The sequence below is a fragment of the Neoarius graeffei genome, chromosome 14 (genome assembly GCF_027579695.1).
Source record: "Neoarius graeffei isolate fNeoGra1 chromosome 14, fNeoGra1.pri, whole genome shotgun sequence".
Classification (NCBI taxonomy): Eukaryota; Metazoa; Chordata; class Actinopteri; order Siluriformes; family Ariidae; genus Neoarius; species Neoarius graeffei.
In genome coordinates, this window is record NC_083582.1 from 30,618,142 (window position 1) to 30,640,463 (window position 22,322).

Here is a 22,322-nt window from a genome sequence, read left to right on the forward strand (position 1 = left end):
AAATGAGGGATATTTTTACCCATGTTGATATTTTCTGTCCCCTGTTTCTACAACTAGTGAGGGATCTGTCCCCTATTTTCAAATTCCTAGATTAGGCTCTGTCGTGCTCTCAAAATGTCTCACAACGCATGACGAAAAGTAGTGCCGCGGCCAAGTTGTTTTATCATTTAATCAATGAGCTCACTGTATAGTGAGTAGGGTGTAGTGAATGAGCGAGTGATTTGGGACACGGCGTTTGTAACCAGTCGGCACTTATCCTGATCAAGTTCGATTACCCGTTCTATTTCTTGATAAATTTCGGTACTAATCAGAACCAGAAACGAAATAAGAGAAACCTTCGTTATAACTTCGTAGTATCGGAAGATAATCAACAGAGAAAAAGATAAACGAAAGTCACCTCGTGGTTCACCAAGACTACTGATTCGATATCAGGTAAGTGGTGTTTATTTTAAGAAAATTTACCTCTTGATTCTCACAGCTTTTGTTTGGTCCTAATGAAGGGTCAAAAAAATTTTTTTAAGCTTTTTGGCAGATGTTTCGTCTTTGCACTTATGAAACAAAATGTTCTCATTCGTATTCGTGACCTTGAAAGAGCAGAGACCACACTTGTGAGATTGAATCAATTGTTATAACACTAAAATAAGTGCTACCAGGCGAGGTTTGTTTTGCCTGGCAAGACTTTTTTTTTTTTTTTTGGTGATTGCAACAGTGTTCAAACCACTAGCTTCAAATCTCTGTTGTACTTTCTTAATACCAGGTTAATTTGAATGTAGTTCGAAAATATGTCGATTCAAAACTGACACCGGGCCACACATGGAGCGGCTGTCTGTCTGACTTTTAAATATAGTTGACTTTATTTTTTTTAATTCTTACTCAGTCTTTGGGACTGTATAATGTATTGTGTGTGTGTGTGTAGTGTGCTCATCGACGCACCCTGTTGGAGGTGTTGCATGGCTTCATCCAGCCCACTGTGAGCAGCCAGCCTGAAGAACAAGGTGCGTGTTAAACATGCATTGACTTATCCTCCTCCTGATTTCACCCCTGAGGATATTCAGCAAGAACTAGTCTTTTATTTCTATATAATTTATTCACTGGATACGAGCAATTGGCTACTCTACAACTAGGCTATCAGCTCATATACCGTGAGTAGAGAGAAACAAAATGGCAGAGCGTGTTGCTGAACCAACCGAGGACAAAATAAAAACTCTACTTGAAAACAAAATACAAAAAAGCACCAAAATATGGAATAAAAGTATTTGATGGTAAGAACGTATCATTTTTTTCCCCAAGTATTATTATTAGCATTTTTCACAAACTGCTTCTGTCGTTTCACCAGTTTGTTTACATTCTAAGCAGAAATTATTTTGTCGGACATTTTGTATCAAGTTTTTATTTGTTGAATTTGCAAAAAAAAAAAAAATGCTCAGTTTCTCAAAATCCAGTGAATGTGGATAGAATAAAGCAGTTATTCCACTCAATCTCGTCGTACATGGCTTCTAGCCGACTCAGTGCTACGCACCTTGTCGACCATCAGCTCATGTATGACTCGATTTCATGGAATAACTGGTGTTTTTTGTTTTTTTTTTGTATTTATACAGAAATTGTATTTATTTTCAAGAAGCACTTTAATGATGCTGTAATCTCATCTCATTATCTGTAGCCGCTTTATCCTGTTCTACAGGGTCGCAGGCAAGCTGGAGCCTATCCCAGCTGACTACGGGCGAAAGGCGGGGTACACCCTGGACAAGTCGCCAGGTCATCACAGGGCCGACACCTAGACACAGACAACCATTCACACTCACATTCACACCTACGGTCAGTTTAGAGTCACCAGTTAACCTAACCTGCATGTCTTTGGACTGTGGGGGAAACCGGAGCACCCGGAGGAAACCCACACGGACACGGGGAGAACATGCAAACTCCACACAGAAAGGCCCTCGCCGGCCACGGGGCTCGAACCCGGACCTTCTTGCTGTGAGGCGACAGCGCTAACCACTACACCACCATGCCGCCCGAGGAAATAAACGTGTTTAAAAAAAAATAAAAGAGTAATTGCAATCTCTTTATATATATTTATATATATATATATATATATCTCATCTCATCTCATTATCTCTAGCCGCTTTATCCTGTTCTACAGGGTCGCAGGCAAGCTGGAGCCTATCCCAGCTGACTACGGGCGAAAGGCGGGGTACACCCTGGACAAGTCGCCAGGTCATCACAGGGCTGACACATAGACACAGACAACCATTCACACTCATTCACACCTACGGTCAATTTAGAGCCACCAGTTAACCTAACCTGCATGTCTTTGGACTGTGGGGGAAACCGGAGCACCCGGAGGAAACCCACGCGGACACGGGGAGAACATGCAAACTCCGCACAGAAAGGCCCTCGCCGGCCCCGGGGCTCGAACCCAGACCTTCTTGCTGTGAGGCGACAGCGCTAACCACTACACCACCATGCCGCCCGAGGAAATAAACGTGTTTAAAAAAAAAATAAAAGAGTAATTGCAATCTCTTTATATATATATATATATATATATATATATATATATATGAATGAACTGTTTAAATACACTTAATGCTGTGGAACGTCTACAAATCAGCTTAGTTCCTTTCATCATGTTCTTGATAGCTATAAACTATAAATAATTTTTAACCAGACGCCTTCATTTATTTATTTATTCACTCACACTTAAACCGAATTAAAAAATAGTTACAGATTAACCTCTGACATTTACAAAGAGCTCACAGTGGAGATAAACTCCATCTGCAGTGTCCGATACGTGAGGCCTTGGAAACAGCCCTGTTGTCAGAGCTGCTGTTATAGAAAATTATCGGAAATTTCAAACCCTCCAGACAGTTAGATTTGAAAATTGAACAATGTTGAGTGTTGTTTTTGTCCCCTTTTCTCTGTCAACCCCCCCCATCAGAGGAGTGTGTGCTGCTCCCGTTCCGAGAGTCTCTCTGCAGCGTGGTGTTTGCTGCTCTTGCAGAGTCAAACGCATCGCTTCAAGTCATAGCTACGAAAGTTCTAGCCACATTGAGCCAGCATTCTGGTGAGTGGATATATACACACCCGCACAAAATGGTGAAAACTATGAAACTATGCAAAGCATATTGTGCTCCAGGTCAACAGCTAAATTATTTAGTCATTAAATAAACTTATACAATAGTTTAAGTGATACGGGTTAATTTTCTCAAATAATGATTAGCAAATCAACCCCCCGATCTTCTATTTTTTTTGCACCCTATCAAGGCCTGTTATTGGAGACAGATGTGGAAATAGCAGTGGACCACCTGACGAGGCTTGTTCTAGAAGAGGACGATGCACAAGTCAGGTAGATCCAGCATCAGAGTGCAAAATGCGTTGTATTTCCTGAAGCTTGACCGAATGAAATCTCAGACTTGTTCCATCACGTCTCAGTTTGGCAGTAATGGACTGCGCAGGATCTCTGGCTCGTCTCCATCCAGCTGTTTTCGCTTCCCGAATGGTTCCAAGACTGAAGGATGAAATATTCACAGGTAGATTTCGTAGCTTGGAGGAATTCCCATGCAGAGCTGGCTTTTCGTCTGATTTTAATAAAGGCATCTTTCTACAGAACCCATGGTTGAAGGAGACGCTTCCGCTCCTCCCACTCAGAGTCGAAGCAAAGGAGCGGCAGGAGAGCGCAGCGTAACGGCTCTCGCCTTCATCTCTACTCAGCTCAGTCTGGTGAAGGAGAGTGCACCTGTACTACTGCAGGTCCTGGCTGCTGCTCACAAAGGTACAGCTTGTTCTCCGAGAGACGGGAGGAACGAGCTGGGATTGATGCATTTACACACAGTTGGAAAGGAACTGGATAAACTAACTCTTTTTTTTTAGTGTTGTGAGATGGTGCTGAGCTTCCACTTTTTTTTTTTTTCAGGTGGACATGAGTTTTTTGTAAATAGCAGGATTGCCTGAGAATGTATGGACTTGGCACCATGTTTCTCATAGTAAGACACAAATGATGTATTTGATGTGGGTCAGTCATGAAGAGTGTTCGTGAAACATACTATTGAGGTTTTTCACCCACGTGACCAAGTCATGTGATGCATCGTTAGGCTGCCATTTTGGACGTCACGGCTCGAATCAGTTTGAATGTGAGGAAGGTGACAAACGAAAAACATAAAAGAAAAAGGAGCGAGATGCAGAAAACACCTTCACTATCCAGCGACGTAGGGCATTTACAGGGCGAGCAGAGGGAGAGGTATTTGCAAAAATTGAGGTTAGCAGGCTTAGAGAACGACGTTTACCTGCTTCCACCAGGATTGTTCACTGACGTACGGAAGTACACGAAGCCCTCGTCTTTACCTGACTTCGGCCCACATGATCTGTATACCTATGTCGTTAAAAACCCATCGCCATACACAGGTATTGATCTGAAAGCGTATAAGAGTTTGGATGCCTACAAATATTTTGTGTCAGGTCGCCATCTGATTACAGCTAAGGTTTGTTCACATTTTCATTTACTTTCGGTCCTCAGGATAAACAAAATGTTATTAAATGTCATTGAAATAACTTCTTAGTCTGTTGAGACATGGCCCGTTATAAATTTGCTGTTACCAGGCAATGACCAAGAACTGTATTATTAGGGTCGGTGTCTGTGTTGTAGCAGTGCACTAGCAGCTAGCTGTTAGCACTAGCTAATGTCAACAACATAGTAGCTAGTATGTTACTGTAGCAATGTTTACGTTCAGTCATTTGGATGACTGTTAAAACCTTTCAGTCTCAAGTTTTTCCTTTACTGGATTTACTAGTTTACTGTAATTATGATCCGGCAGCTATTTACACCGGATCCAGTGTAAATAGCTGCTGGAGCGCGCTCCGGCTTGCTCCTCCTCAAATTAAGCAGCGTGCTCCGGCTTGCTCCCAGAGCACTCCGGGAGCAAGCCGGAGCGCGCTGCTTAATTTGAGGGGGAGCAAGCTGGAGCGTGCTCCGGAACCTCGGCCGGAGCACTCCGGGAGCAAGCCGGAGCGTGCTGCTTAATTTGAGGGGGAGCAAGCCGGAGCGCGCTCCGGCAGCTATTTACACTGGATCCGGTGTAACTAGCTGCCGGATCATAATTACAGTAAACTAGTAAATCCAGTAAAGGAAAAACTTGAGACTGAAAGGTTTTAACAGTCATCCAAATGACTGAACGTAAACATTGCTACAGTAACATACTAGCTACTATGTTGTTGATATTAGCTAGCTTGACCTTCAAAATGGCGGACACCGGGGCGTCACGTGACCCTGTGACGTCAGGTGAAATACCTCAACAGTGATATCCAGTTTTCAATTCTACTACACACTTTTTTTATATATATGATATTCCACGATGAAGTTTATCTTCGAGTGGTGAAAATATTTTCAACACAAGAAGATGAACTTCATATCTTCACGCCACCGTGTAACGTTCTTTATATTCTATGGACACACCCACAAAAAATACGCAAGTTAATCAAAAGAATTTCAATTCTGAACCGGTGTTCTGATAAACGGTCCTACATCCGCGAAGCGTCCTACGGTAGGAGGGGATGTCAGACATGTCTGTCGAGCAGTCCTACATTGCAAGAAATCCTACGGTGTGATTCAACTTTAACTTTTAGACTACGTTCAGACTGCACCCTGAAACGACCCATATCTGATTTTTTTGCCCATATGCGACCTGTATCCGATTTGTGATTGACAATCTGAACGACACAGATCCGATTTTTTTCACATGCGACCCAGGCCGCTTGGATATGTGGTCCTAAATCCGATGCATATCCGTTATTTTCACATGCGACTGCAGTCTGACCGGACAGGTCGCATTCATGCGACCTACACGTCATCAACAAGAGACAAACGTCACTATTCTGCGTTGGCTAATCCCGCCTCTTTGGTGGAAAACAACAACATTTGTACGGTTTTCAGAATTTAAATAGACTTTTATAGAATTGATCAAGCTAATCAGGGCTTAATTTGAGGGGGAGCAAGCCGGAGCGCGCTCCGGAACCTCGGACGTTGGCTCCGGCAGCTATTTACACTGGATCCGGTGATCCGCCACCTCTCTTGACTATGTAACAAAATAAAAAAACAAAAAACAAATAATTAAATAAATAAATGCAAGTTTATTTAGTGTTAATGTCTGATTTTGATATCTGTCTTGTTGGTGATTTCTCTCATGAAACGACATCCACAAAATATCTGTTTGTATATTACGGAAAAGGAGGGTGCACACTTCCGTGGCCGCGGGAGGAAGACGCGCTGTTTGGGGGAAAAAGGAGTGGAAGCGCTCTGCCAGCAGTTTTGCATCAATGACCCACGACATGTCATCAGGGCATTCAGGGAATTCAGGGAAAGTAATGGAGAATTCATCCCAGATGAACTGAAGGGCCTCTTGGCTGCGATCAACACTGTCCCTATCTCAAGTGCAGAGTGCGAGCGGGGTTTTTCGCAGATGAACTTAATTTGCAGTGTTATTACAATACATGCCCAGAAGCGCCCCCCCCCCCCCCCCCCCCCTTCTTTTTTTTTTCCGCACCGGAGCCAGTCATCCTCTGCGCTCCGGGACCTCCCACTTTAAGCACTGAAGCTAATGGTGGATTTGGTCGGGACCTGGATGTTGAACCATCCTGTATTACAAGATAAGATTGTTCTGGAAATTTCCAGTAATTCGACACCTTCGGTCTCATTAGTCTGCCGCCCACATTAATCAGATTATTGTGTGAGTTCCGCCGCCGCCACAAAAACCACATCGCCAGGTCTCGCCTCATCTCCATGCTTTACTTGCAAACTTGAAGATTGCGCTTTTTTTTTTTGTTTACGTATTACGTAGATGCGCTTATATTACGTGTCAATTTGTGCATGCGGGACACTTTTGGGTCGTTTTCCGTTCATATTGGAGATCGCATACAAGTCTCATATAATTGGTAATGTGAACGGCCTATCAAAAAAAATCGGATTTCACAACAAATCGGATATGGGTCGTTTCAGGTTGCAGTCTGAACGTAGTGTTAGTCATAGTTCGCGGTTTTTCCCTCTGCAAAGAACATACTTCTATATTGATACAACGTCCACCAACCCTGTCAGAATTCATATGAATGTAGGACGTCCTGACAATTCAAACGACTCCGTCAGAATATGCTTTTACATTCATATGAATCTAGGACGCTCTGACTCTTCAATTGACCCTGTCAGAATATGTAGAATTAATAGTTTTTTTTTTTTTGTCACTATTCACAAGTACCATTTGCTCTCTTAAAATGAGTGTCGGACGTTATTACAATTCAAATGACGCCGCAGGACGTTCTCACAACTCATATGAACACGTCACAGAATATGCTTCTACAGTAAGTAGGACGTTCTGACTATTCAAATGACCATCGGAATATGTTTTTACAATATATGAATGCAGGGTGTTCTGACATATATGCTTCTACATTAAAATGGAAGTGTAGGACGTTCTGACGGTTCAAACGACCTCGTCAGAATATTCTTTTACTTTAATATATGAATGCAGGACTTTCTGACAACTCGATGACCATCAGAATATGCCTTTACATTAACATATGAATGTAGGAAGTTTTGACAATTCAAATGACCCCACCAGAATATACTACACTCACTGTAAAAACGAATAAGTTAACCTGCTAGGGCTTAGCGGTCACATGCGTGGACAGCACTTTATGGAAATTCGGAACAAGAATCCACATATGTGGACATACTTTTTCTCTAAAAGTACATCTTATCAAAAGATGATGCTTAGTTTTTATTCTAATCAGGTTCTAAAAAGCCCAAATAGCAAAGAGAAATAAAAAAATGCATGTAAAAAAACAGCTTGGGCCTTAGGAGGTTAAGCTTACTTGAAAAAAGGTGGAAACTCGTTGCCTCAAATAAATGAAGTAATATAACTTTACGTTTGATGAGATAGGTCAGAAGTTGAAGCGCTTTGGTGGAAGATCGTGAAGGGGAGATATTTCAGATGTATTGCAAGACTTGCGCAATGGTTAGAAATCAGCATTGTTAGATTAAGTAGTAAAGATTGAATGCACGCCGTTTATTCTGCACCGTTTATAGCACAGCTGATGTAGGACAAAAATCTGTTCAAATGCCAAGAAATGACGTTTTGTGCTCTGCGCATGCGCAGTGGGGCTTTGTAGGACGCATTGACGTGTAGGACAGTTTATCAGAACACCAGTTCGCCATCCCCCCCCCCACGTATTCCCTTCTAGTGGGTTTTGTTTATTTGGTTGGATAGCATGCAATGTTGTTAGCATATCGCTTATCCTACGTGTATTACATCACTCTACTCAATGGAGAACGAGCGTTGAATATGGTTTCCGATATTGCATGGTTGTCAAGACAACATGACGTCACATGTCGGAGCTGATGCGAATATTCAATGAGTGTTTGTTTTCTGTTGCGCGTACGCAGGAGCTTTTCTTTGTTCGCCAGGAAAGAGAAAGACGCGTTGAATACCTGAAAGGCTACCAAAACTTCATTAGATATTCTTCACACGTATTTATAAGCGAGAAACTGGAAAAAAGACACGTCAGAGACGTAAAACTTCCGCGCTAGTGAGCAACTGTGGCAATTTGTAAACCAACATGGCTGACAGGTTTGCTTTGGAAGATTTTGAGAGAATTTTGAAAGGGAAAGACGTGTTGAAAACCCGAAAGGAATGTCATTATTATATTGCCTGCCCCCCCCCGGTATATCGGATATATTCCATCCAGCAACTCTTCTTCAACTTAGGGTGTTTTTTTTTTTCTTTTTTATCAGACATCTAGTTTTTAGGTTTGTTTACCTGACATGTTTCGACGTACGACTGTCGTCTTCCTCAGAGTGTCACCGGATGTTATTGGTGACGCATCTTCGTCATGTTCGTCCCCTGCAAGATGGCACTCCAGGTATGGGAGAGCATGTATGTTCCCTCATCCCGGTTGATGGTCCTCGGGCTTTGCTTACGGATCTCCATGGCCTCCCTGATCCAGCGCTGATGTTTATCTTCTGTGCGGATGACTCTGGCATTCCCCCAGTCCATAATATGATTTTCCCTTTTGCAGTGACCATCAACCGGGATGAGGGAGCATATATGCTCTCCCATACCTGGAGTGCCATCTTGCAGGGGACGAACAGACAGTAGAAGGCGTGACCGACCTGTCAAACCAGACAGGAAGGCCACGCCTTCGGAAACATCAGCTGATAAAAGATGCATCACCAATAACATCCGGTGACACTCTGAGGAAGACGACAGTCGTACGTCGAAACATGTCAGGTAAACAAACCTAAAAACTAGATGTCTGATAAAAAAGAAAAAAAAACTAGCTATATTTAATATAAGACATAATGAACGTAATTGAAAGGTCTTCTTCAACTTGTTTAATATTATGCTAGCTGAATGGAATATATCTCTGATATACCCATCAAAATTAATTATTTTTTATATTTTTATATATATATATATATATATATATATATATATATATATATATATATATGAGCCACTTTTTCCATGGAATAAAAACCATATTCTATTCCCTTCTAGCGGGTTTATCGATAGCATGCAATATTATCATATCGCTTATCCTCCATGTATTACGCCACTCTCCCCAATGGAGAATGAGCCTGCAGTACTGTTATAATATAATATAGACGTCATGGCATAACAATTTGGAGCTCATGCGAAGATCCAATGGAAAAACTTTTCTGCTGCGTATGCGCACAATCATTTCTTTGTCAGCCGGGAAAGCAAGACGACGAGGCTAATCCAGTGCCATGCTTAAGCACTAAATAAAGAAGCTGAAAACTGAAATTAAAAACGTGCTGAACACCCGAAAGGTTACCAAAACGTCATTTATGTATTCTCCATGCATATTTACAAGAGAAAAACATAACAACGGACATCGAAAAACTGGAAAAGAGACACGTCGGAGATGTAAAACTTCCATGCTAGCGAGTGATTGTGACTATTTGTAAAGAAACATGGCTGTGAGGTTTGCTTTGTTAAAAGCAGAAGATTTTGAGAGAATTTTGGTTGCTGGGTCGCTCCATTGTGTGTAGCTGTCGATGTTGATTTTAAAAGTAGCTAAGTAAATTACACGGGGAGAAATAATAATAATAATTCGGCTTGATTGCGCGAGCAGTGGCTTTCGCTAACACTACGCTGGCTAGAAGGCCACTGCACCGCCGCGCAGGTAAGCTCACATTGGCCTTCGAGAATGCTGGTATGAAGAGTGTGTATGTATTAATAATATTGGCTGGCTTTTTTTGAATTTTTTAATGGCTTCTGCGGAATTCCGAGTTTTTCCCGCTGAAAATGTCATTTTTGTGAAACGTGTAAATCCGTTGAGAAAATTTCGGGGGGGGGGAGGGGTCGGCGTGAGGCAAGGATTGTGGTGGCACAAGCAGGCAGGACTGACCGACCGCCCGCCAGCATCTTTCGGCAACGCTCATCGCAAAATTAGTTGTAGCTGTGATAACGGAAATTGTCATTGCTTTCTTCAATGTTTATGCTAACGACAACTCACGACGATTTCCGGCAACGTTTTGGTGCTAGTTTCATCTCACTTCTACAATTCACGGAGAAACAAGCTACACGTACACGGTTTTGATCACTTCTTAAGTTCTAGTTATTTCGGTTAGTTTTCAAAGTTACTTCGCCAATATGGCGAAAGTTTTGGACCGCAAAAATGAGGATCGTGCCAGGGAAATCGATAAATCGAACGGGATATAGAACTGTTTCCGATGGGCATGACTCGATAGTAGCGTTACCGTGCAGGTAGGGACACAAATTGTGACGACGTGCCTGACAGAACATATCCGAAAAGTGGACGTGCCGGGAAAGGTTCTGTGTATTCTGTGCTCAGATATGATCAATTATGGAAACAGAGGAGCTAGAAACATTCAGGAGCACATCAAAACAAAAAAGCACAAAGGTACGCTTTACTTAAATTGTCAAAGATAGTCAGGAGGAATCTAATATATCGTTACGGTTACTTCCATTATCGCTCACGATATATATGTAATTATAATTATATCTGTAGGGGTTTGTTATCTTAAAGTTTATAAACATTTTAAACCATCGTTGAATTTGAAAACATTCATATATATATATATAAGTGCTGTCAAAAATGTCGCGTTATTAACGCGTTAACTTGACTCAATTTTAACGGCGATAATTTTTTTAGCGCGAGATTAACGCTCTGTGACATGATGTAGGTTTTTCATAAGCTTTTGAAACTGCCAGGAACTTGGAACAGAGACTTTGCTTAGAAAACCGATAGCAGCTAGACTGTAATGCCACGCCCCGCACAGCCAGAGTCCTCTGCCCTCCCCCCCAAAGAACCAGCACGGGCAGGGCGCGCTAGTAGAGATGGGATTTATGGCTCTTTGATGGGATCCGCATCTTTGTGATCCGTTCTTTGAAAAGAGCCGTTCAAAAGACTGGCTCATTTGGCTCTTTTTAAATATTTATTCAGTTTTAAGAAGACAGCGTCTAAAGAAGCCAGATCCCTCTGAACTGTAAACTCAATGCTATCCCAGAAATCCTTCCTGTAATATGCAAATTTGGCCGCCTCTGATTGGACAGTGCGACGCATCAACAGGCAGAAAGTGTAAAAGTACAAAATGTGTTAAGTGAGCTGAAACAGTAAAGATCAGATTCAATGCAATATTTATCAACGAACAACTTAAAGTTAATATAATAGTGTACTTTATATTATAATCAAGCATGTCAAGCCTACCGTCACTGTGTAACCTGTCTCTCTGATTAGAGTTGTAGACTAACTCAAGCAGTAGATCACTACACTCTTGGTTCTTTTGCTAGCCCCGGTGCTCGGCTTAGGTTTTACTTTGCAGTGGCTGTGTCAAGACGTGTTATGCTTTGCAATAAAAAAAAAAACATTGGTACAAAGCAAGCCCATTCACTTTTTTATGCTGATAAGAGAATTACGATGGTTTTTCATGTGACAAAAATGTGCGATTAAATTACGATCAATCGCGAGTTAACTATGACAGTCGTGACATTAATCGCGATTAAATATTTTAATCGCTTGACAGCACTTTTTTATATATATATATATATATATATATATATATATATATATATATATAAAATTATGTGGGAAAGGGGGATTGTGAATTGGGCAAATGCCCCCTAGACCGGCCAGGTTAGGCTGGCGTAAGGGGACATTATGCTCAATTTTTTGCCCTTGGCAGACATTTCAGAGTTTTTTTTTTTTAAATGTCCCATTCTCATCCCTGGGATATATTCCATTCAGCTAGCGTGATCTTGAACTTGTCTTTCAGTATCATGCTAGCTGAATGGAATATATGTGATCTACCACTCAACGCCAGCCAATATTATTTAAACGTGTCACTCGGATCCATGATGTTTTTCGACACGAGAAGATAAACTTCATATCTTCAAGCCAACGTGTGATTTATTTTTTTTTTTTAATTATATCGACACATTCACAAACACAAAGCGCCTAAATTTATCAAAACAATTCATCAGTATAGAGATTTATGTCCTGGTTTTGGTTCTCTGTGTCCCGGATGTAGTTTACATGAAAAATACGAGTGGTGCGTTTCCCAGTAAAACACTCCTGTCCTTATCCTAGAGCTTATTATGTAAGCCAGTCAGCATTACTGCTGTCCGATGAGGACGCCTTTCTCCCCTCCTTTACCAGCTAAATCAAGCTGTTACCTTTTTAACTGCTTTTAAATTGCACATTTATTCGGATATGTGGAGCCGCATACTGTGAAGAACGGGCTGGTACTGATCAGAACAAATCCAGCTGAAGGAGCCATGCATAGGATCCAACAAGCCTCACGCAGCGCGGAGCAGACCGTGCTGGGCTTGGTTTTGTTTCTCAGCACTGGCTGTATAGCATTGGGACGGCAGCAGTGCACCTGAGAGGGTTGTCTGTCTGTTTTTTTTTTTTTGTCCCCCCCCCAATCCGTTTTTCATGCTCGTGTTTTACTTTAGGAATCTGTTTGTAAACGCGGCCTTGAGTGTGAGACAGGCCTGTTATTAAGGCGTTATTTTTAGCATTAGTCAGTCACTGACGAGTGAAACATGGTGACGATAACTCGCACATCAGCTCCGTTCTCCTAATTTCCTTCCCAGCCCCTCCTCCACACCATCACTCTCAGGTGTAACCAGGGGACACGTTTACTGTGTGAAGGCAAGTCAGAAACCAGAGTTCAGGAGGTTTGTCTTCAGTCCCAGTGCTGATTGTGTTCTTAATAGTGTTTCAGTGCTGAACTTGTCCTCCTGACTCACTGCGTGCAGGTAGCAGCAGTTTCTCAACAGAGGAGGTGATGTCCGTGTGTCGCAGTCTGCAGAGGATAGCCGAGCACGCCCAGCGCACAGTGCAGATTGGTGACTTTTTCCACGACGTCGTCATTCCACGATTGCTGGGTCTGTCCCTGCAAGCAGCTCTGCATTGTAAGTGTTTCAACTGCTCATTTCTGCCTAAATATTTTAAGACCTACCCACCACTGAGAGTTCCAGTCGGCCAGTACGTTCGCACGCACATTTCGTGTTTCACTATTATTCCCAATATGACAATGCAGGTCACGTAAACAGCATATTCCAATTGGATATTCTGAATTTGGCCTGCCTCCATCCATCCATTATCATCCGTAGCCGCTTATCCTGTGCAGGCGAGCTGGAGCCTATCCCAGCTGACTATGGGCGAAAGGCGGGGTACACCCTGGACAAGTCGCCAGGTCATCACAGGGCTGACACATAGACACAGACAACCATTCACACTCACATTCACACCTACGGTCAATTTAGAGTCACCAGTTAACCTAACCTGCATGTCTTTGGACTGTGGGGGAAACCGGAGCACCCGGAGGAAACCCACGCGGACACGGGGAGAACATGCAAACTCCACACAGAAAGGCCCTCGCCGGCCACTGGGCTCGAACCCAGAACCTTCTTTCTATGAGGCGACAGCGTTAACCACTACACCACCGTGCTGCCTATTTGTGAAAAATAAAAATTTCTTCTTCTTTAGAGTTTTTTGGCGGTTGGCAAACCAACTTAAAGGTGCATCGCCTCCACAAACTGGGCCGGAGTGTGGAACAGGAGATACTGGGGGTGGGGCGAAACAAAAACAACTAATATTCTTTTAGCTATTTCTGTTTCTTTTAAATACTTTAACAATTTTTGGCGTTTTCTTTTCAAGTAGAGTTTTTATTTCATCCTCGGTCGGTTCAGCAACACGCTCCGCCATTTTGTTTTTCTCTACTCACTGTATATGAGCTGATAGCCTAGTAGTAGAGTAGCCAATCGGAACACACGATTGCTCATATTCAGTGAATGTGGCTAGAATAATAATTAACAATTATTCACTGAAGGCAAAGTAAATAATAACCGAGATGAAGTCGAGGTCAGTATTCACTGAGTCTGATATAAACACAGGTAATTGTTGAAAAATTCTTTTTCAAGTTTCAAAAGCAGCACGCAAATGTAATAACGGCGTGGCACGGACTTGTCACTTATCTATGCCGACTCCTAAAAATACTTTTTTGGTTTGAAACGGATAAAATAAATCCCAATCCCACCTTACCTTTTGAATAGTTTTAGACCAAGCTTCGTAGCGTCTTTAGTGCTTTTAGGAACAGCATTTTCTTTCATCATTTGTAATCCTTCCTCCATTACGCTGACGAAGCAATTGGGCGCCATTTTGCCGAGGTGATTTTATGGAGAAATAGTCTGAATCTCTCGACCAATCACCGTGCGATTTTTCTATAATTACCTGCGTATTTATACTAATTTTTGATTAAGACACGCAGGATATACGATATTGTTCGGATTTTAGGAAGATTTTTTTTGACATACAGTTAGGTCCATAAATATTTGGATAGAGGCAGCATTTTTCTAATTTTGGTTCTGTACATTACCACAATGAATTGTGAACTAAACAATTCAGATGCAGTTGAAGTTCAGACTTTCAGCTTTAATTCAGTGGGTTGAACAAAATGATTGCATACAAATGTGAGGAACTAAAGCATTTTTTAAACACAATCCCTTCATTTCAGAGGCTCAAAAGTAATTGGACAAATTAAATAATTGTAAATAAAATGTTCATTTCTAATACTTGGTTGAAAACCCTTTGTTGGCAATGACTGCCTGAAGTCTTGAACTCATGGACATCACCAGACGCTGTGTTTCCTCCTTTTTAATGCTCTGCCAGGCCTTTACTGCAGCGGTTTTCAGTTGCTGTTTGTTTGTGGGCCTTTCTGTCTGAAGTTTAGTCTTTAACAAGTGAAATGCATGCTCAATTGGGTTGAGATCAGGTGACTGACTTGGCCATTCAAGAATATTCCACTTCTTTGCTTTAATAAACTCCTGGGTTGCTTTGGCTTTATGTTTTGGGTCATTGTCCATCTGTATTATGAAACGCCGACCAATCAGTTTGGCTGGATTTGAGCACACAGTATGTCTCTGAATACCTCAGAATTCATCCGGCTGCTTCTGTCTTGTGTCACATCATCAATAAACACTAGTGACCCAGTGCCACTGGCAGCCATGCATGCCCAAGCCATCACACTGCCTCCGCCGTGTTTTACAGATGATGTGGTATGCTTTGGATCATGAGCTGTACCACACCTTCACCATACTTGTTTCTTTCTGTCATTCTGGTAGAGGTTGATCTTGGTTTCATCTGTCCAAAGAATGTTCTTCCAGAACTGTGCTGACTTTTTTAGATGTTTTTTAACAAAGTCCAATCTAGCCTTTTTATTCTTGAGGCTTATGAGTGGCTTGCACCGTGCAGTGAACCCTCTGTATTTACTTTTATACAGTCTTCTCTTTATGGTAGATTTGGATATTGATACGCCTACCTCCTGGAGAGTGTTGTTCACTTGGTTGGCTGTTGCGAAGGGGTTTCTCTTCACCATGGAAATTATTCTGCGATCATCCACTACTGTTGTCTTCTGTGGGCGTCCAGGTCTTTTTGCATTGATGAGTTCACCAGTGCTTTCTTTCTTTCTCAGGATGTACCAAACTGTAGATTTTGCCACTCCTAATATTGTAGCAATTTCTCGGATGGGTTTTTTCCGTTTTCGCAGCTTAAGGATGGCTTGTTTCACCTGCATGGAGAGCTCCTTTGACCACATGTTTTCTTCACAGCAAAATCTTCCAAATGCAAGCACCACACCTCAAATCAACTCCAGGCCTTTTATCTGCTTAATTGAGAATGACTGACATAACGAAGGAATTTCCCACACCTGCCCATGAAATAGCCTTTGAGTCAATTGTCCAATTACTTTTGGTCCCTTTAAAAACAGGGTGGCACATGTTAAGGAGCTGAAACTCCTAAACCCTTCATCCAATTTTAATGTGGATACCCTCAAATGAAAGCTGAAAGCCTGGACTTTATGTCCATGTCCATTATATAACTACAACTTGAATATGTTTCAGTAAACAGGTAAAAAAAGAAAATTTGTGTCAGTGTCCAAATATATATGGACCTAACTGTATGTATATACAGCGCTTTTTGGAATCTGCATCTCAGTTGGGGTTTTTATGGCAGTTTGTTGCCGGTTTATAGTCTGTTCTGGGTGTTGGACACAAACCAAGTGGACAACAGTTTGCAGGGCTGGATAGAGACGTTGCTTCATGTAAACATGAATATTAGCTGTATATTAATTTTCATTAGCCATGTAAACAGCTCAGTAGGAATTTTTTTCAGAATAAGGGCAAAAACCTAGACGAATACTTAGTGACGCTTGATTAGTCGTGTGCAAATAAATAAAATGGGAAAAATAATAAATATGGTTTACAGTGGAAAACGAGTCATCACTTTGATCCTAAGCATCATCCATATCAGCACTCAAGTGTTCACTCTTGTATCGGTGCTGGAGTGAGTAAGGGCTGATTAATCCAGTGAGTTTTGTTGTGTCGGTTGAATTTCCCATATCTCAAGTTGTGTCAAAATTTCAGCTTTGTCTGCTGCCGTTTCTACAGTAGCAGCAACGATGCATGTGCATTTGAAGATTTGAAAGCCACGGATGTGGCACCTAACCAACATCTTGATCGAATGATGATTTTCCACGGAAGTGTTTTGGTGAAGTTTATTTAAAGGTGTCAATGTACGTTATTCAGATTTTTTTTTTTTTTTTTGGGCTGTTTGCCACAATTCAGCCACGTTGCCATCCGATGGGTCTTTTCCCAGGCCATAACTTGCATAACATGGACGGATGTATTATAATAAAGAAAGGAAAGGCAAAAATAAAATACACAAAGAATGTACACTACCGTTCAAAAGTTTGGGGTCACTTTGAAATGTCCTTATTTTTGAAAGAAAAGCACTGTTCTTTTCAATGAAGATCACTTTAAACTAATCAGAAATCCACTCTATACATTGCTAATGTGGTAAATGACTATTCTAGCTGCAAATGTCTGGTTTTTGGTGCAATATCTCCATAGGTGTATAGAGGCCCATTTCCAGCAACTCTCACTCCAGTGTTCTAATGGTACAATGTGTTTGCTCATTGCCTCAGAAGGCTAATGGATGATTAGAAAACCCTTGTACAATCATGTTAGCACAGCTGAAAACAGTTGAGCTCTTTAGAGAAGCTATAAAACTGACCTTCCTTTGAGCAGATTGAGTTTCTGGAGCATCACATTTGTGGGGTCGATTAAATGCTCAAAATGGCCAGAAAAATGTCTCGACTATATTTTCTATTCATTTTACAACTTATGGTGGGAAATAAAAGGGTGACTTTTCATGGAAAACACAAAATTGTCTGGCTGACCCCAAACTTTTGAACGGTAGTGTATATTGAATGAATGCTTTTTGCTTATTGCAGGTCAGAAGTGCTCTGGTCACACGAGTCCGCTCACAGAAGAGGCGGTGCTGACTGCTATAGTTCCTGTCATAAGCACTGCTTGTGCAGCACTACAGCCGGTGTAAGTCTCTGAGACGACAGGAAAACCACACACACACACACACACACACACACACACACACACACACACAGAGACGAGTGCTGCTAAAGGCAAATCAGCCAGATATGCATGTAAAATGGCAGAAACCATTCCAACAACTGCAGTGTGTTTAAAGTCGCCGCATAAAGATAGCTTAAAGAAGTAAAAATGATACAAGATAAGATTCTCGTGATTATAAATGCACAAATTGCCCAAGTTATCAGTCTGTCATACCTGGATGTTCATGCCGTACCTTAAGCTAGTGAACTGATAAAGAAGGTTCTTTAAAAGATTAGATATAGCACTTTTCACGGCATGTGATACCTCTTGAATTGATGTGGCGCTTCAAACAGGAAGGAAGGGAAACGCTATTTCAGACGTTTGACTTTGCTCTGACCTTGAGCAGGACCTGTTTGGACCGATGTTTGTTTATTTATTTGGGTTATTTTGGCTTATTATTTAATTAACTAATAGTTTTGATTTATTACTGGAGTATTCGTGCTGAGGTTCAGGGTTTGTGTAGGTTAATATAGCGTTGGCATCGAGTCACTAAACCTCGAGTCCGCGAACAAGACTCCTCCAACCGCGCCATTTGACGGTGTCCGTTTCAGCGCCGTTAACATGAGTTTGTTCCTGAACATGCCGTATGAACAGGCGAATGTGCTTCTCTATCAGGGAGTGTGAAGTATTCTGTCAGATGGTTGGGAGACGGATGGAAGTGCAGAAGGTGCGTTTATTAATACAAGTGAAGACGGTAAACAATCCAGAACAGCAGTGATGAAACCAGTCAAGCGAGGCACGAACAGGCTATCGTAGACTCGGCAGAATCGAAGATGAGAAACAGGACATCCGGAAACCAAACAAGGAAATAAGGCTCGGTAATGTCAGCAACGCAACTCAATACTTCGCAGAGTAAGTGTGTTTTCACAGTTTTTATACAGGTGCACTGATTGCGCCTTAATCCCGCGCAGGTGCGAGCTGTTTATGGCGCACAAGCGAGAGTCCGCTCGGCGCATATGCTGTCCGGAGCGCACCCGAGAGTCTATCTGATGCGCAGGTGTGACACTCTTGCACGAAATTAGTACAAAAATTTAATGTAGCTATAAAGATCTTATGCCAAATTATAAAGAAAAAAATCCGAGTCCTCGTCTCCAACTTACGAGTCCGAATGCAGTTAACGCTCAAGTCGAGGCATGAGTCAGACTCGAGTACTACACGCCTGGTTAGTATTCATTTTTATATATGTCATCTTCTAGAATTAGTATTATAACTTCAGCTTTTCATATCATTATATACAGTATTGTCACACCCTCTAATAATATGTAACTGAGGAACAGTGTCGAGCTGGAGTGTAGAGCTGTCGAGCTGGAGTGTAGAGCTGTCGAGCTGGAGTGTAGAGCTGTAGAGTCTGAGATGTTTAAGATGTGCCGTTCTGAATTTACCCAAAACCTCTGGTCTTCCTAGACCTGCTACTCAAATGGCTGCCCAGGCAGTTTCACTTTTCTTAGATGGAAATGTGTCCTTCCTGCCAGAAAACGCCTACCCATCACCGCTCCAGCTGCTCAAGGTGAGACACCCGGCTCCCTTTTTACTCATAACCTCTTCTCTCTCTGTCTCTCTCTCTCTCTGTGTGTGTCTGTCTGTCTTTCTCTGTGTCTCTCTCTCTGTGTCTGTGTCTCTCTCTCTCTCTCTCTCTCTGTCTGTGTCTCTGTGTGTCTGTCTCTCTCTCAGTCTCTCTGTCTGTGTGTCTTTGTCTGTCTGTGTGTGTGTGTCTCTCTCTCTCTCTCTCTCTCTCTCTCTCTCTCTGTGTCTGTCTCTGTTTCTCTCTTGGTTGGTCTCTCTCTGTGTGTGTGTGTGTGTGTGTCTTTCTCTCTGTGTGTCTGTGTCTCTCTCTCTCTGTCTGTGTGTATCTCTCTCTCTCTCTCTCTCTCTCTCTCTGTGTCTGTCTCTCTCTCAGTCTCTCTGTCTGTGTGTGTGTGTCTCTCTGTGTGTGTCTGTCTTGGTCGGTGTGTGTGTCTCTCTCTCTCTCTCTCTGTGTGTCTCTCTCTCTCTCTCTTGGTCTCTGTCTGTCTGTGTCTGTCTCTGTGTGTGTGTGTGTGTCTTTCTCTGTGTGTGTGTGTGTGTGTGTGTGTGTGTGTGTGTCTCTCTCTCTGTGTGTGTCTCTGTCTCTGTTTCTCTCTTGGTCTGTCTGTCTCTCTCACTCTGTTTCACACACACGCTTCTTAAAATGCATTTCCTTTTATACCCAGTACTGTGTAAACTTTTTCGGCAACTATTTTTTTTTTTTTTAAACACACATGCTAATTATTTACACTCTGGTTTCTCTAGAAAGGGATTTCTCGAAAAGATGACTTGTGATAAAAACAACATACATTCGTCACTGTGGCGACTGCTAATAATTTTCTCTTAATCACTGATTGTTCATCTGTGACGAGCACCAGCAGGAACCCTGAGAATTATGTCCCGGATGCTCGCTCGTATGAAAAATATGAGTGGCGTGTTTCCTAGTAAAACACGGGTGTCTGTATTATATAATACAATCTAAAAAACAAGTTAACCATTAAATGGTGTTAAACATGAGCCCAAGGTGTTGGATACACAGTAAAATCCAGCTTTATCCCATCTCTGCCGTGTTGCTTTCTCCAGAGCTAATTTAGAAAAGTAATCCTTGCTTAAAATAATTCTAAACATAAAAAAAAAACCATTTCTGAAAATAGTCACGGTATAAAACCTGGATAGTAAGAGCAGTGAATTTCGGAACGAGGTTGTTTGTTCTGTTTCCCCTGCAGAAGCAGTCAGACTGTTGGTCTCAGGCACAGCTGGTGTGTTTGCTCATGGCCTGTGTGTGTTCCCTTTCACAGGAGGCAAGTTTATCAAAACGTTCTTCGTTTTAGATTTGATTGTGTGATAGAAATACCTACAGTCAAGCCAGAAAGTCTGCACACCCCTTTCACCTTCTCCATGTTTTATTACGTTACAGAATTATTCTACAATAGATTGAGTTCATTTTTTGTCACAAAATAGCCCATAATGACAACGTGAAAGCAGGTTTTTAGGAAATATGCAATTTTATTTTACTGACAAAAATAGGTTATAAAGCGGCTAGAGATGAGATGAGATATCTGTATACACCCTTAGCCTAACACTTGGTTGAAGCACCTTTGGCAGCAATTACAGCTTCAAGGCGTTTTGGGAAAGAAGCTACGAGCTTGGCACCCTTGTTTCTGGACATTTTTGCCCATTCCTCTTGGCGTATCCTTGCAAGCTCCATCAGGTTGGATGGGGAGCATCGGTACACAGCCATTTTCAGCTCCTTCCACAGATGTTCAATTAGATTCAGGTCTGGGCTCTGGCTGGGCCACTCAAGGACATTCAGACTTTCTCCGAAGCCACTCCTTTGTTCTCTTGGCTGTGTGCTTCGGGTCGTTGTCATGTTGGAAGGTAAACCTTCGCCCCAGTCTGAGGTCCAGAGCACTCTGGAGCAGGTTTTCTTCAAGGATCTCGGTGTACTTGGCTGCATTCATCTTTCCCTCTATCAGGACTAGTCGCCCTGTTCCTGCTGCTGAAAAACATCCCCACATCGTGATGCTGCCACCGCCATGCTTCACTGTAGGGATGGCATTAGCCAGGTGATGAGCGGTGCCTGGTTTCCTCCAGACGTGACGCTCAGGCCAAAAAGTTCAATTTTGGTTTCATCAGACCAGAGAATCTTGTTTCTCGTGGTTTGAGAGTCCTCTAGGTGCCTTTTGACAAACTCCAAGCGGCCTGTCATGTGCTTTTTATTAAGGAGTGGCTTCTGTCTGGCCCCTTTACCATAAAGCCCTGATTTTTGGAGTGCTGCCTGGATGGTTGATCTTCTGAAAGGTTCTCCCATCTCCACTAGGATATGCTGGAGCGCTGTCAGTCAAGTTTATATTTATAGCACTTTTAACAATAGACATTGTCGCAAAACAGCTTTACAGGATTTAAATGACTTTTTAAACATGAGCTAATTTTATCCCTAATCGATCCCCAATGAGCAATCCTGTGGCGACAGCGGCAAGGAAAAACTCCCTCAGACAACATGAGGAAGAAACCTCGAGACAAACCAGACTCAAAAGGGAACCCATCCTCATTTGGGTGATAACAGACAACATGATTCTTACATTTTTAACAGTTTTAACATGAAGTCAGTTTTGTTGATGGAAATTTGAGTGCAAAACTGTTCATGACAACTGCAGTCCTAAAGTTAGCAAGTCAACTGCAGTCCTCAACCGTAAAAGCGTTACTGTAAGAGTCCAGAGCGTCTTCCAAGTGTGACTGACTTTCAACTGTCCATATGGGGCCATCCTCCACAGGAGCGATGCAATAAGACTCCAGCCAGACGTAGGTCATCAGGAT

General features: G+C 42.1%; 1 protein-coding gene across 1 annotated transcript in view; it reads left to right on the forward strand.

The window, feature by feature from the left end:
• The window catches only part of mms19 (MMS19 homolog, cytosolic iron-sulfur assembly component), a 107,721-nt gene that overhangs the window by 62,308 nt on the left and 23,091 nt on the right, over positions 1-22,322 (forward strand). Inside the window, exons 14-22 of the mRNA XM_060939503.1 lie at positions 917-995; positions 2,936-3,061; positions 3,262-3,343; positions 3,430-3,527; positions 3,605-3,769; positions 13,290-13,445; positions 17,825-17,924; positions 19,407-19,509; positions 20,732-20,806. Coding sequence (XP_060795486.1) covers positions 917-995; positions 2,936-3,061; positions 3,262-3,343; positions 3,430-3,527; positions 3,605-3,769; positions 13,290-13,445; positions 17,825-17,924; positions 19,407-19,509; positions 20,732-20,806 — 984 coding nt within the window. The remainder of the gene's footprint in view (positions 1-916; positions 996-2,935; positions 3,062-3,261; positions 3,344-3,429; positions 3,528-3,604; positions 3,770-13,289; positions 13,446-17,824; positions 17,925-19,406; positions 19,510-20,731; positions 20,807-22,322) is intronic.